The sequence below is a fragment of the Macaca fascicularis genome, chromosome 8 (genome assembly GCF_037993035.2).
Source record: "Macaca fascicularis isolate 582-1 chromosome 8, T2T-MFA8v1.1".
In the NCBI taxonomy this organism is placed as follows: Eukaryota; Metazoa; Chordata; class Mammalia; order Primates; family Cercopithecidae; genus Macaca; species Macaca fascicularis.
This window is the reverse complement of record NC_088382.1, coordinates 16,516,249-16,533,012: the sequence shown is the minus strand read 5'-3', so window position 1 is coordinate 16,533,012 and position 16,764 is coordinate 16,516,249. Positions and strand designations below refer to the sequence as shown.

The 16,764-nt window shown below is 39.4% G+C and overlaps 2 protein-coding genes across 4 annotated transcripts in view; one reads left to right on the top strand and one right to left on the bottom strand.

Moving 5' to 3' along the window:
- DLC1 (DLC1 Rho GTPase activating protein) overlaps window positions 1-16,764 on the top strand; it is a 522,133-nt gene that overhangs the window by 22,108 nt on the left and 483,261 nt on the right. The gene's annotated exons all lie outside the window — the stretch shown is intronic.
- Window positions 11,809-16,261, bottom strand: C8H8orf48 (chromosome 8 C8orf48 homolog). Its single transcript, XM_005596001.5, has one exon. The coding sequence runs from the start codon at window positions 13,097-13,099 to the stop codon at window positions 12,158-12,160; it is 942 nt and encodes a 313-aa protein (XP_005596058.4). The 5' UTR covers window positions 13,100-16,261; the 3' UTR covers window positions 11,809-12,157.

The window sequence follows — 16,764 nt, the reverse complement described above, 5'->3', positions numbered from 1 at the left end:
ATCTTGAGATGAAATCTACACCTGATGAAGATGCTGTGAAAATTGTTGTGATGACACCAATGGATTTGGAACATTCCATAAACTTAGTTGATAAACAGCTGCACAGTTTGAGAGAACTGACTCCAATTATGAAAGAAGTTCCCCTTTGGGTAAAAATGCTATCAAACAGCATCACATGCTACAGGGAAATCTTCCACAAAAGGAAGTTTCAATTATTGATGCAGCAAATTTCACTATTGTCTTATTTTAAGACATTGTCACAGCCACCTCAACTTTCAGCCACCACCACCCTGATCAGTCAGCAGCCATCAGCATCAAGGCAGGACCCTCCACAGGCAAAAAGATTACAGCTCACTAAAGATGTAGATGATCCTTCGCATTTTTCAGCAATAAAGTATTTTTAATTAAGGTATGTACATTTTTAGACATAATGCTTTACACCACGTCTATAGACCACAGTATAATGTAAACATAACTCTTATATAAACTGGGAAACAAAAAAAATTGTATGACTTACTTTATTGAGATGTTAGCATTACTGAAGTATTATAGAACCAAATCCACAAAATCTGTGAGTTCCTGTACTGTATTAGTTAGGGTTCTCTAGAGGGACAGAATTAATGGAAAAAAACATATGTATATGTATATATATTTATATAGATATAAAGGGAAGTTTATTTAGTATTAACTCACACAATCACAAGATCCCACAATAGGCCATCTGTAGGCTAAAGAGCAAGGAGAGCCAGTTCAAGTTCTAAAACTGATGAACTTGGAGTCTGATGGTCAAGGGTAGGAAGCATCCAGCTTGGGAGAAATATGTAGGCTGGGAGGCTAGGCCAGTCTAACCTTTTCATGTTTTTCTGCCTGCTTTATATTCACTGGCAGCTGATTAAATAGTGCCCATCCAGATTATGGTTGGGTCTGCCTTCCCAGCCCACTGACTCAAAAGTTCAACTCCTTTGGCCACACCCTCACAGACACACCCAGGATTAATACTTTGCATCCTTCAATCCAATCAAGTTGACACTCAGTATTAACCGTCACAGGTACCTATACCATATTAGTGGTGTTTTCTTGAAGAGAGTTTTTGCAAAATGTTTCATTTTGTTTTGTTTTTTCTCACTGCCACTTGCTTAAAAGAGAAAATCTCTGCAGGGGTGTACATTACCATATCCTGACCCTTGGAAAAAGAGCTTAGAAGCTCTTTTTGATGACCTCCAGAGGCTATAGAAAAAAAATGCATTTAAGAGATGAATTTATTATTCTCTAGGGAAAGTAGACTTTGTTTTTTCTCCAATCCCTTCTCCTTCAGAGATCCCATGAGAGTAGAACTTTGTGTATCCATCCTACCCCCTTCACACACCCACACACACACTCACACACACAGTTTTTCTAAAATTTTTTAAGTACATTAAATTTTTTCTAGCTCCCTTTGATGTGTGGACTTCAGATTCCATGAACTACAATAAGTCTTTTTTTAGATAGGAAAACAAAACTGAAAACATGAGAGTGAGGATGAAGTGAGGGAGAGAGAAGAAGGCAGAGGACAAATCGCAGAGGACAAATCACAGAGGACCTTGCAAGGCCTGATAAAGAGTTTGGATGTTATTCTATGGGAAGCGATAGAATAGATTTTGCCCAATAATCTGATTCATATCTTTGAAAGATTACCCTACCTTCATTATGTAGACTGGATTGCAGGGTGATGAACAGAAGCGGGAAAACCAGTTAGACACGTAACGCAATAGTTTAAGCCTGAACTAAGGTGGGTGACAGTGGATATAAAGACCCTTAAATGGATTGGATTAGATAAATCTTGGACGAAGAAAATATAGGGTTAGCTGTTGGATTGGACATGGTACATCAGAGAAAGGAAAGCAGTGAAATTTAGTACCAAGATTGTTGCCTTGACTAAATGAATGGATACATATTAGTTCTATTTACTGAAATGGGGAAGGCTGGAACAGAGAGGGGATTGGGGAAACAGCAAGAGTTTTGTTTGGGACAGACTAACTTTAAGGTGCCTATTTAGAAGCAAATGATTCAGTTTTTTTCCTCTGAATGATGTCATTTATATACGTATGTTTATTCTAAGTGCACTGATATTGAACAAATGGAAATTTAAGGAGAAAATGTGTGGTTAGCTGAGAGCAATTATGAGCTAGAACTGAAAGTGAAGGATAAAATTGGACCCTGACTGAATGAGATCTCCCAGGCATGCAGATGTCTTAATTCATTGCAAAGAGTTGAGAGATTAGTAAATACTTTGTAACAGAGTCAGACTCCATTTTTGATGTTTGACTACTGACAGCTTTAAAGTTCCACCACTTTCTCTTGTCCTGCCCTACATGGGGGAAAACTGATAAGAATGCTGGGGTGCCCCTTGTTTCAGCACTGGTGGGAAGCTCAAATCATGCAAAACTCAGAGCATGCTGGAGAGCCCTCACCCATCCTCACCCCCCATCACAATAGAAAACAATGAATTATCTTGCTATTTTTAGAGCCTGTCCTGCTTTTTCTCAGAAAGCCTGATTGTGTGCGTAGTAAACCTTTTCATACAGGTGTGTGGGGGCTTCGGTCTCTACTCTCTAGTTAAAATAGTTAATACTGCCTAATGTAAATTAAAACAGGGTCTTAAAAGTTGGAAACCCATTATGCAAGATCTATTTAGAGAAGAGACATTTATCCTTTCTGCTCTTCCTTGAGCATGAATCATCAGTTTTGTCATCTCAACTATATTTTGCATGAGAGTCCATCTCACCTCTGCAAGATGACGTCAGGGATGGGCACAGTGAGCAGAAGTCCAGGCAATGACCACCATGACTGAGGGCTCTTGCTCTGCCTGTGCCCCCTTCTGGCAAGCTTGTGCTTTCAACTGTGCTGCTTTGTGTAAGCTTCAGTTAAAAATGTAACCAACCTGCCGGGCGCGGGCGCAGTGGCTGCCTGTAATCCCAGCACTTTGGGAGCCTGAGGTGGGCGGATTATGAGGTCAGGAGTTCGAGACCATCCTGGCTAACACGGTGAAACCCCATCTCTACTAAAAATACAAAAACTAGCCGGGTGTGGTGGCGGGCACCTGTAGTCCCAGCTACTCGGGAGGCTGAGGCAGGAGAGTGGCGTGAACCTGGGAGGCGGAGCTTGCTGTGAGCCGAGATTGTGCCACTGTACTCCAGCCTGGGCCACAGAGCAAGACTCCATCTCAAAAAAAAAAAAAAAAAAAAAAGTAACCAACCTAAATTAGAAGCTGATGATTGGCATATGGGAATATGGGATTGGGGCGCTCCTCAAATGATCCTGGGTCATGTGTCTTAGCCTAGACCATGTGTCTGAGATTAACTCATGTGTCTGGAGCCCAGCATTTTCCATGGCTGATACTAGGCTCAGAGGAATAACTCCTGCCCTGCCACCATTGTTGTTTGTCTCAACCTGGCACTGGCCACCGTTCTAGGGAGTGCTTAGGGAATCACTGATACAACATGTAATATATGGGCATACCTGGAGCACTCACAATGAGCTATGCAGAGTGCCACAATTCTAAAAGCAGTGGGCTCGCTAGGACACTACAAAATGTTTTTGCTGCTGCTGCTACCTATGCCACTACTGCCCCAAAATAATCTCTAATATTGTGATATAATAAGATACATAAATATACATACATACATATGTATATGTGTATATATTTTATATAATATATTAAATATATTATAAATATATATTAAAATATTATAATACATTAAATACATAAAATATATAGATATATATTATATTAAAAATATATATATATATAAAGTCAGACCTGTTGGATCTGACTTTAAGTCCAGGTATGTGTGTGTGTGTGTGTGTGTGTATATATATATATATGCTCCCAGTTCCTCAAATAGAGCTCTTTACACCTTTTATGTGGTGGTGCTAGGAGACTCTTTTGTTCTAATGTTTGTTCTTTGACCCCTGGTTTCTGGCACAAAGCTCCTAAGACCGTTGTAATTTAATGAGTGATAGGAGAGTCTGGCACAGGGCTCCTAAATCCCTTAACATTTCCTAGGTGACAGGAGTTTCTTTTGTTCTAGTGAGGTGACTCCTGGTGGGCTTCTGGATAGCCTCTGAATGGGAGCTGGTTGCCAGAGGAACCAACCTGTAATAAAAGGTTGGAACTTTCAGCTCCACCGCCTCAACCTCTAGGGAGGGGAGTAGGGCCGAAGGTTGAGTCAGTCACCAATGGCCAGTGATTTACTTCATCATGCCTACGTGATGCAGTCTCCACAGAAAACTTAAAGGACAGGGGTTCGGGGGGCTTCTGGGTTGTTGAATACATTGGGGTGCCTGGAGCGTGGTGCACCTGGAGAGGACATGGAAGCTGCACGCTTCTTCCCCCACACCTTGCCCTATGCATCTCTTCATCTGTATCCTTTGTAATATCCTTTATCATAAGCCAGGAAATGTGTTTCCCTAAGCTCTGTGAACTGCTCTACCAAATTAATTGAACCTGAGGAGAGGGTCCTGAAAACCCTGGATTTATAGCAGGTCAATCAGAAGTGTAGGTGACAACCTATTAATATTACCTGCTATGGGCATCTGCAGTCGGGGGGCAGCCTTGTAGGACTGAGCTCTTAACCTGTGGGATCTGACCTTAACTCCAGATAGATATGTCAGAATTGAATGAATTCTAGGACACCCAGTTTGTATCCACTGCAGAATTGCTTGGTGTAGCAGGGAAAACCCCACACATATGGTGTCATAAGTGTTGAGTGACTGTGTAAGAGAGTAGGAAAACGCAGTTTGTTTTTTCCTTCAGAATTGGTGTCAGTGAAGTGAGATTTGCTGGAATGGCTCTGACTCACTGAAACATGTGGCTTGGGATGAGAAAGGATAGCTTTTGATTAGAGAAAGGAGAAGCCATTGATTCCTGGGTGGCCATGTGGTCATCCTCGGTACAGAGCAGCAGCTGTGCTGAGTTACTGAAGGTCAAAGTTACCAGTGAATTTGAGAGACAGAGCCAGCTCCCAGGGAGTTGGTTCACTGGACGCACAAAGAAATGCAAACTAATTTTTAAAACATAAAATGTTGAGTGTGTGAGAGTAGGAATTACACTTTTTTTTTTCCTGTTTCTATAGAACCTGATCCTCAGTGTTATAGGAATAAACATTCATACTTCCATCCCTATGTCCCCACCTTCTGTGGCACATCCAAGGAATTAATTTCAATCAATTGGCATCCTTGAATCCAATAAAGCAACAATTTTCATGGGTGAAGCCCTAACCTTAAAAATAATAATTTGAGACTCTCTACAGGAAGAAACTTAAAAATATGAGCAGGGTAAATATAACTCTCTCCCAACAAATTATATCCTATAACCACATACACACATATATTAATCCTAGATACAAAGGAGGAAACAAAAGCCCAAAACAGTGGTCATAATTTGACTCAATCAGAAATGAAAAATTTATTCAAATAATTTATATAACAAAAACATAAAATATTTGTTTTTCCCCTATACAGTGTAGGTTCTAAATTAAATTAGCATCTACTGAGATGGAACAATTGGCAAAATTTTATGACACAAATTAATGCTGAATTCAGGTTACGGTTATAGTCAAGGATCCCATTAAATTTAACTAAGATATACCTAAAATCTGAAGAGAATTATTGAACATGAAAGAGAAATGCCTCACCTTAACCACTGCAAAAAATACATTGCCTAAATTCTTCATAATCATAGAACCCATTAGTCTAAAACATGCTCTGTGGACATGGACACTGACCCCATGCATAATAAGTTATAATTAGATGCGATCCTTGTCATGTATATTAGGCTTGGTAAGTTGGGGCTCTACAGGCCTCCCTCCCTACTGTCCAGCGAAAATAGTTAATGCAAACTGATATAAATTAAAGCACAGTCTTCAAGGAGTGAAACCTATTATAAAGTCCAATGTTGGGAGGTGTTTATCCCCACTCTTTCTCCAGTAACAGCCCAGTTTGGACTGTTCTTAAACCTAGAAAGAATTAATGGTGCTTTATGGTGGATTACCACAACCTTAATGCCATGGTTCCACCCGTGAAGGCCCCTAAGCCCAATATAGAGTCAGTAGATTCCATCCAATCAGCAAGTGGTAAGCACTTTGCAGTCAGAGGTATCACTAATGTGTTCCTCTGTTCAGTGCCTTTTTCAACAGCCACACGTGGCCCTCACCTTCAAAAGGACACAATATATCTTTTCCAAGCTACTCAGAGGGCACTTGCTCAGCTCTATGGTTGCACACAGTCTTTGCAGCCTAGGCTTTAGCCACATCCAACTTTCTCCAGCAACACAGACACAGCACTGTACTGATCATACCCTCCTCTGGGGAGATTCATTTGACACACTCACTGAAGACATGCGAATGCTCCCGAAAAGAAGAGAGGCATTTCTCTGCACATAGCACAAGGCCCTGCACACCAGTTAAATTCATGACAATTATTGGGTAAGCTGAGGACTTCTGTATCTGTAAGAAATAGCAATCGACTCTCTCAGAACCCACAATGTTAAAAGAAGTTCAACTTTTAGAACTTTTCAGGATCTGGAGGCAACATATTTCTATGTTTACATTTTTCATATATTTCAATGTTTACATTCTCATTATAAATTTTACTGATGCCTATTTATGCTGTTGCAAATTGTTCCCTCTGGAATTGTGTCCTCTAAAACAAAGAACTCTAGAATCTGGTCAAATTGCAATACAATTGGCACTCCCATTGATGATCCCTCTCCCCTCCCCAGAAAATTCCTTCACCATAGAGGCTTTAGCAACCTCTTCTCAAACCTTCAAATCCCTTAACTACCTGGGAATCCCTTGGGATTTAATGAATGAACAGCAATGGGGGTTTCTACACTTTACGTAGAGTATGAAAACTATACATGATGTGTCTTACTGAGGAGCTGCTGCTTTTCATCCCTTAATCCAGCCATCCTTGATAAAGAGTGGGATCCAAGGGCCAGTATATTTAGCTGAACTTCAGGCAGTCAATTTGGGCTACAATTGGCTCCATCTATGCACTTTTACAGGCTATTGCCAATGGTCCAGCCCTCTGGTTCTGCCAACGGTAGCAACAACAACTAGTTATCCAAGATTTGCTCCTTTGAGGGAAATAACTATGGGAATCTCTTGCCACATAGATACTCAAAATACGTTAAAGTTACACATGTCTTAGTGCATACTAAAACCACAATACAAAGTCTTCCTTTATACCCTTCAGAACTCCAGATATTGTTCATAATGACCAAGGCACTCATTTTACTTCTCAAAATACACAATGCTGGGCTCTCAAACAAGGTGTTCAGTGAACTTTCGCTGCCCTTACCAGTTTCAGGTGACAGGCCTGAGAGAGCACTGTTATAGTACACTGAAGCTAAAATTTAATTAAATGAAACATGATGTATTTCAGCCATCAGTCAAGCATCAGGGATAAAGTGTAATAAAAACTAGGACTCCATCGTTTTCATGTTTAACAGCTGAAAGCTTTCAAGCCCCACTCTTCTGCCCCATATCTGCGCTAGCTGATAAAAAAGCCCTTATGCTCCCTTATTTGGTGTGGCAGGACATTCAAAATACCCAAGCCCCAGTCCAGACGTGAGAATCCTCCCCTAAGCCCCACACCCTAATTATAATGAAAGTCATGCTAGTCTCTTTCCTCACTTTCAAGCCATTTTCAGATCTGCTTGAGAGCTTGCGCCTCCTACCTCCCTCCTAACCCTCATTACATGAGTAAATAAACCTTCATACTCTCTCGGTGCATATGTGGCACCATTAGTCCTGACATCCAGTACAAATTTTGAGTGGGAGGACTACAATAAATTTTGTCCTAAACATCAATTAATACCTCAACACACAGTGTGCTCATCAAAATTAGGCCTTATGATTGTATTAGACACTTTGATGGAAGTTTGCAATTTTCACTGTAATTTGAGTTGACTGCAAGTTGGAAAATTTCCGAATTCTCCATTCCAAAGGGTAATTATCAACTGATAATAGAAGTTCAACTATGTTTTCGTTTTGTGTTTCTCAAATTAACTATTTGTGTATTTATTTTTTTATCTGTCACTTTCAGGCAAAGTTGAGGGAGAGCTCACACTCAGTCACAATCCCTACTTCTTTTCAACCTGTTTACTATGTTGCTGCAGAATGAGCTAAATTACTGTACTAGGTTTCATCATGAAACAAACTAACACGCTTAAAATTGGAGGTATTCTAAGCTGGGTGTCCCAAACATGCCTAAACAGTTCTGAGACTGGAATTTGAAGGACTCAGATGTTCAGGATTGAGCTTACTTTTCTCTCAGTCTGGCATCATCACTTACTTCTGTTTCAAGAGTTCCGTTACTATAATGCTGTTTAATAAACAGATTTGTTTCTAGGCACAGAATTTTAGTCTATTTGGTAATAAATCTAGATGACAAAATATTAAATAAATATTTGTATGATTTGTATATTATAATCATATAAATTACACATTTGTATAATTATGAACTAAGTGGCTAGACACATTTTTAGTGTTGTGGAAACAATTATGAAAATACATGGTTTCTTAGCACCTCATCTGATGAACTTTCCATTTCACCTGTATTAGAATCTCTTGGGTGCAGCTTTAAAGTATTTGGAGAAAAGATATCCAACCCCTTTGAATATATTCAGGGGCAAAATATATATGTTAGGTTTGAGCATTAAGAATTTTTATCCTATTTCAAAATTTTAGAAAGTCATCAAATATGTCTAAAATTAATGATAACTTTCTACTTGAAACTGTGTATTGCCCAGAAATATCTTTTTATATTAATTGTTTAAAATGAAAAATGCATTAATTAGCTGCACAATAGCCAAAAAGTAGAAGCAATGCAAGTGTCCCTCAGCAGATGAATGAATACACATACATGTTACACATACACATTACATATACATACAATGGAATATCACTCAGCTATAAAAATGAGGTTCTGATACATGCTACAACTTGGATGAACCTTGACACCAAGCCAGACACGAAATGACAAGGACTGCATGATTTCACTGATATGAAGTATCTCAAATAAGCAAATTTATAGCAATAGAAAGTGCATTTGAGGTGACCACGTACCGGAGGGAGGGGAAAATGGGGAGTTATTGCTGAACGGGTCCAGAGTTTCTGTTTGAGGTGATAAATATTCTGAAAGCAGTGGTGATGGTTGCACAGCATTATGTATGTCATGCTACTGAATGGTACTATTAATAATGGTTCTATTAATAATAGTTCAAGCGGCAAATTTCTGTTATGCAGATTTTACCCCAAGAAAAACAAAAGGAAAGAAAAGCAAGGTACTGAAGAGAACACATAATAAACAATCTTTGGTGTTTGTATTTACATAAAACAGCACTGGAAGAATACAGAAGAAATTAGAGTAAGTCGTTATTTATAGGTATATCAATATTCAGCCCCTATCCAATAATAAAGTTGTATTGGTTAAAGTACAGAAATACTTCTGGTGGGTAAATGTCCACTCCCTGATACCGTGAATTCTCTCCTCCTGTGCTCTCATCCCAAGATACCTGTCTGCACGATGGTCCAGCAAGTACAGAGTTAACCCCGGCAGGACAGGAGTCTAGAATGAGGTTAGTCTAGATTAGTCTAGAATGAGGTTGGATAGTTACAGGGTAGAGGGGAGACTCTGCAAACTAACCTTTCTAATATTCTTTCAACTCTTGATCATAAAAACAGGACAATAGAATTTGAGAGCTGAAGGAAGATGACAAAGAAGAGGGAGAGTATGCCAGGAGAAAAGGGAAGTTAAGAGAATTTAGGTGAAACGAATGAGCACATAGAAATCATAGTGACACAAAACAACTCAGGGAAGTACTGTAGAGAGGATTGAATATACGAGGGAGGGATTATATGAGAATAGAAAGGTAAAGTTGGGCCAGATGTTAAAGAACCACTATGTAACCTTAATTCCTTTGAAATATTTCCATAGCAGAGATAAACGACTTAGAGTTTTGTTTTGTTTTAAATCAAGAGAATTACTTGAACAGATTTGTGTGTCAGAAAAATAATTCTGGGCTGCTGGGCACGGTGGCTCACACCTGCAATCCCAGCACTTGGGAAGGCTGAGGCAGGTGGACTACTTGAGCTCAGGAGTTCCAGATCAGTCTGGGCAACATAGCGAAGCTTCTCTACTGAAAATACAAATTAAAAAAATGTAGCCAGGGGTAGTGGCATGCACCTGTAGTCAGTCCCAGCTGCCGGGGAGACTGAGGTGAGAGGATCACCTGAATCCTAGAGAGCGAGGCTGCAGTGAGCAGCAATTTCACCACTGCATTGCAGCCTGGGTGATAGAGCCAGACCCTGTCTCAATCATAAATACATAACAAATTTAAAAAATAATAACTCTGAGAACTGTATGCTGACATTTAGGAACTGTATGCTGAAAGTCTTGCTGAAAAATAGTTAGCTTGGGGTTGAGTTGAAAAAAAAGGAAGAACAAAAGATGACTCAGATTTCTAGCTTGGTTGACTAAAAGGGTGGAGCATGACCTTTAATGGGGGAATTCTAAAGGGAAAATTATTCAGAATTTTGATTCTGTAAAACATGAATATACTGAGATGTCAAAGACAAAGCATGACATAATATGGATTTCAAATAAAAGGTTATTATGAAAATGGTAATGGTTATTTTCCATTTAGAATGACTAAGAGGAAATATGTTAAATTTTATGGGAAAAAATAGTATCTTTATACATAAATGAAGGTCTTCAAGAGTAATACTGAGGTACAATACAAAAACTCTTCTATGCTGATTTTTGCAAAAACAATTTGGTTTTTCACCGAGATAATTCAGGTGTTAGATATGTAGAAAAGCGACCTCCAGGTAATGCCACTAATTCTATGGTTTTATATTTTGATAGAGGAAATAGATAATAAATGACTTCTCAGAATGCCATCTAACATTTTTCCCCATAAATGGATTTTCAAAATGCCATGGTATTCCTTGGGAAATAATACTGTTTCCTTTACTGTTTCCTATTTGGATGAACAACAGAAGTTTCATAAAATCTTCATGACCAAAATGGCTGTCTAGATAATTTGTTCAAGCATTCTTCCCTCAAAACTCAACACCTGTCCCCAGCTTTATTTCGTTTTCCCCCTACAGCTAAATTTTGCAAGGGGTACTCTATATCCATTCATTATTTACTTACATTTTTCCTCAATCTACTTTGTCTATCCCATTTCTATAAGTGAAATGGCTTTTGCTAAGGTCAACAGTGCCCAATACATGACTAAATCATCTTTACATGGCCTCTCTGTTGATTGATATGGTTAGATAATTATCCTTCTTTAAATATTCATTCCTTAGCATCTATGACACTATACATTCCTGATTTCTTTGATCCCCTTGACAATTTTTTCACAACCTTAACTGCAGGTTGATTTTCCTCTACTTGGCCACTAATTGACATTTCTCAAGAGCTGGTATCAACCCTGCTTCTCTTCTTACGCTAGTCACTTCCAAAAGAGTTTGAGAATCCGTTGCTTCAATTTCCAGCTATGTTCCATTGATCCCCACCCTTCCCCCAGCCCTTGCCAATTTATTTTGCACCTCTAGGCTATACCTTTCCTCTGAAGTGCAAAAATAAATAATCAAATGTTTCCTCAAACTGTCAATGTGCACATCCCCACTGCACCTTATATGTCCAAATAATCATACTCTTCATCACTCCCATCAAACACAATCCTCTTCTGGTGTTCCTATCTTAATGAAATTAATGATCATTCATCCGGGCGCACAAGTCAGACACTTAATAACATTTCAAATATCTATTTATTAATTCCCCATAGCCATTTGATCGCCAAAGACAGTTATTACTTCTTAAGTTTCTCTTACATCCCCATACTACTTTGCTTCTGTACCATCAACACCCTAGCCCAAACTACCAACATAGCTCTCTTGGATTTTTGTAAAAGTTTTTGTAACTATTCCAACCACAACAGTGCCTTCTATAATCAGAAAAAAAAAAAAAGTGAAAGTTCTTAATCCTCAAATCTGTGAAGGAAGCATAGTAAAGTCTTAAGTTAGTTTCCCAAGTGCCTGTAGAAATTATGGTAATTACTCAAATACACAACAAAGACATCTATCCACATTACACATTATCATTAACAATCACCAGCTCTGGTTTGGTTAGAGTAAGTGGCTTGAGAAGTGGCAAAGGGTAAATGACAAGCACTATTTCCATCTCGCTGCATCTTCTGCTCTGTATCTGATCTTTTAAAACCAGAGTATCTGATATGACTTTTCCCAGTCAGTCTTTTCCAGATTATTCTGGGGTCATCTGAAAGCCTGGGGAAGTCTTGATGTGCTTCTCCAATACGGGTAAGAAAGTCTTTGGTATGAAGATGTTCATCTATTTTCTCTTGAAGTAGAAATGACTCCAGTAAAGTCTTCTTTTGCTTCAGAAAGGCAGACAGGGCCAGCTGTGCTCTTTTCCTGTTACAATCGGGACACTGAGAAGATATGTGTTGCTTAGCTGCTGCCTCCTGTTTTGGCGTTGTCCTCATGTTTTTAAAGTAGATTCTGTTCAAAAGTTCATCGGGTACAGTACCACTTAAAGCATCTCTCTCTGCAGCCCCTGCATCCAATCCAACATACAGCTTTTTATGTCTGCCACTCGTCTTCTTCTTACAATCCCCTCTGTGATGAATCAAATTTATCTTCATGGTGCAATAAGACTGCAGGGCATTCAATTCTTCATCGGATACCTGAGTGATTTCTGTTTGAAGTTTGGTGTCTGGTTGGTGCCGTTCAAAGTCAGAGTCTTTGCGCTTGAGGTAGTTGATCCATTTTTTACTCAACTTCTTTTCATAATTTTTGAAGTCCAAAAGCTCAGATTGTTTGTCTTCTTGTTCCAAGCTTGGAGTCTGCTTTTCCCTCTCCAGTTTGCTCCCAGAGGTCAGGGGCGATGACTGCCGTCCTCCAGAGGAGCTGAATGAACTGGAAGTCTGTACCTCATCAGTAAAGCTCTTCAAAGTCTCAGTCTCATCAGAAAGGTTTGCCAGAGCACTTTCGTCCGTTTGGGCCAATTCTGGGCAGATGGCCATCACAATGCATCAGGCTCGGCTCCTCATTTCCTTTGCCCAGGTTAAGACTGGCTCAGGAACCCGTCAGGAGCGGGCCCCTCCAGAAATGGCTCTCAGTGCCGTCAGCTCTGCGTAGCTTGTCTTCCGGGAGACGCCGCCTTCCCAGCTGCCATGGCAACGCGGGCCGCTCATGCGCAGTGACTGGCCACCCTGCGGCGTCCCGCCTTTTCCTCCGCGCCCCGCAGCGCCCACTTCGCCTGCGCTGCTGACACTGGGTTGGCGATTTCGCCCTTTCTTCTGCACTCCCGCTTCTCTTTGGTGCTAAAGTCGAGTAGTCAAGGGGAAAAGCTTGCAAACTCTGTTTCCCAGGGGTCAGACAGGTGGCACACGTGTGTGAGACGAATAGAGTTAGGTGGCCTGTGACAAATCCGAACGTGTACGTCCGCCTAAATGCATCTAGATTTAAAAATCAAGCAAAACGCGCTGGACAACATGCACAAGCAAAAACTTGTCTGCAGGGTTTATAGCCAAGAGACCTCCTTGTAGACCATGTCTTTCGAGAAAAGTAAAAATACACCATTCTGTAAGAAGTAGTGTTCTGTGCTCCGGCATTCTGACGACCTTGAAGTTTGGGGGGCGGGGGGCAGGGGGAGCACCTGAATTTTCCAAATCAGTTTATCTGGCCTTTTGTCCATGCAGGTGCCCCCTGGCTGGCATATCCACGCCAGTCCTCACTCTTAATATGGTTAATTTATCCTTCTCCTCGGAGTCTTATCTCCTCAGGAAGGGCTTAATACCCTCCCCTGTCCTAAACTCTTTCCAGACTTTTTTTTTTTTTTTTAAATAGTGTCCAACTATGTGATTGTATGAGTATTTGATTATGAAGGCTGAAGGCAGAAATCATCTCGGTGTTGCCGACTAGTATGTGTTCAGCAATCAGCAGACACATAGCAGGTGTTCAAGAAATCTCTTGAGTGAATGGCTATGGAACAAATAAACCTTACCTTACACAGGTCCAGAGGATTTGGGGAAATAAGTACTGTCAGCTCAGGGAAATCTAACCTTTTTTCTAACTGAATTCCCAAACTTGGGCTATTCTTCAGGATATATTTTTTATTAATGGGTTTATTTAAAAAACACAGTAGAGTTTTATTAATTATCATGAGAAATTATAAAATGTTAACTCTACAGATGGGCTTTTCCTAGGCCATAATAGTTCTTGAGTCTAGGTCTTAGTCAATGTCTAGGATAATTTTAAGAGCCTAGACACCCTTCTTTCTCAGTTTTGTCTCTCTCTCTTTCTTCCTGTGTTTGCTGGGGATTGGGGGGGTATTATTCAGGTCTAGTCAGATATATTCCCCAAATGTTCATTTTGGCAAAGAATTAAAGTCAAATATTCAAAAGGCATATCTCAAGTATATGAGCCAACTTCCTATTGAAGATAAGGAGACTCCAACTTCATTTATTCAACCCAAATTGTATTTTATCATATAATGGTAGTCTTTACAAAAGAAGTACCGTGTAATTTGTGAATAATTCCAAGTAATTTCCAGTAGGGCTCAATATTTTCATTATTTATTTTTATTTCAAACCTCTGCCTCATTCTCTGAATATTTACATTCATATTTACACACGATTCACGTTTTATCTATATCTTATCCATAACATTGAACAAGGAGGCTATACTTTAAATAAAATCTATCTGTGTCTTCTAACATGCCAAATGTCTGGGGTAATCTGTCTTTTTTATAAAAGTGTCTTAAATTTCTCTTGATTTTTAAAAATAACTTTATCCTACAAGGAGATAAAGGTGGGTGGGAAGTTGTATAATTAATTTCTTTGTAATATTCAGCGTGACCCAGTGGACAGTTTTACATTCTAGTAAGTGTGTTATCTAAGGAATAAAATATCTCAACAGTACTATATTTGTCAAATAAGATTCATGAAAACACAGGTCAAAGTTTGATTTTAAACAAATATGAAGAGTAATAGTTTTCCTTTGGAAATCCCAAGCTTCTCGCCATCTCTCAGGGGCTGCTGGGAATGTCAGAATCCTTCATGCACCAAGCTGTGGCTGCTTATGGTGGGGATTGAGAGATAGGAAGAATAGAAGAGAAAGAGTCCAATCAGGCTCTCTTGGCCTAACCTTGCTATGCCGGTCCTATTACTGTTCTGCAGCTACTTTCTCTTCTTTGTAGTTCCTATCAGAGAGCAGGGCCAAGGCTTTTCTTCTAGCTTTTTCCTTAATGATCAAGAATCATTTGCAGCTATAAGGCCAACCCCAGAAAGAAGAAGTCAAAACAAATTCGTGATTCCCCTTCTCTCTTGCTTTCCTTTCCTATGGAGGGAGAAAAGCAAGCTTTCAGCATCTGTCACTCTGGCAAGCAGTTCTCCTCCCAGATATCATAACCGTTTCCTTGATGAGTTGGCATTTGGCAGGGACCTCTTCCGAGTGGTGTGCAGGGTACAAAGTGGGAATCTAGTTTAAGTATAAGAGAGACCACGTTGACAGAGCCTTCAAAAATATTCTACCCTTTACATGAACTTTTCAGGTAACGCTGTGCTTGGTTCCGTGGATCCAGCAAGATGAAATGTTTAGCTGTTCTCCTAGGGGTTAAGTTGAATGTGACAAGAATCTCACTGTAAGGGCCATTTTTGTGAAGAAAAGAATCTTATATCACTCATGATGAAAAATAATTTTATTTATAGTTGTTCAATATGTATTTTGTGGTTCACCGGTTGTTCTTTATCTTCATTTAAAAAGTTTTTACCTCACGAATATCTCTATCTTTGTATTCTGTTTTCTGCATCTTTGTTTTTAGTATTTTTTTCTGAAATTGGACTAGCTGTCTTCTACTTTAATAGCTATTTTTTTTTTTGCAAAAGTAATAATATAGGTTTACTGCAGATTTTTTTAAAAAAGAAAATGATGGCCGGGCGCGGTGGCTCAAGCCTGTAATCCCAGCACTTTGGGAGGCCGAGACGGGCGGATCACGAGGTCAGGAGATCGAGACCATCCTGGCTAACATGGTGAAACCCCGTCTCTACTAAAAAAAAAAAAAAAATACAAAAAACTAGCCGGGCGAGGTGGCGGGCGCCTGTAGTCCCAGCTACTCGGGAGGCTGAGGCAGGAGAATGGCGTAAACCCGGGAGGCGGAGCTTGCAGTGAGCCGAGATCGCGCCACTGCACTCCAGCCTGGGTGACAGAGCCAGACTCCGTCTCAAAAAAAAAAAAAAAAAAGAAAAGAAAATGATAAACCACAAATACTAAGCAGAAGCTGCCTATATTCTGACTTCCCAAAGAGAATTACTATAAACATTGATAAGTATTGTGATGTTCTTTCTTGAATTTCTTAATTAAAACCTAGATTATATTGAATTTTGGTTTTATGAACAGTTTTTTCCAGTTATTAATAAAATGAAACTTTGCATTCATTGTAAAAATTATTTTCAACATAATTTTAAAGGTGGTTTTGCATTATTTGATTCATTTAACAACTACTTTCAGATACAAGGTATTTCCAGTTTTTTTGCTATGAAAAATTATTCCTTTAGCTAAATCTTTATATATATTTGTAGCTATATGTTTGGGATAAATTTCAGAAATCATAATTCATGGGTCAAAATTTATGCACATTTTAATGCTTTTGAGATCTGTTTCTCCTATATAGATTAAATTGACAGAT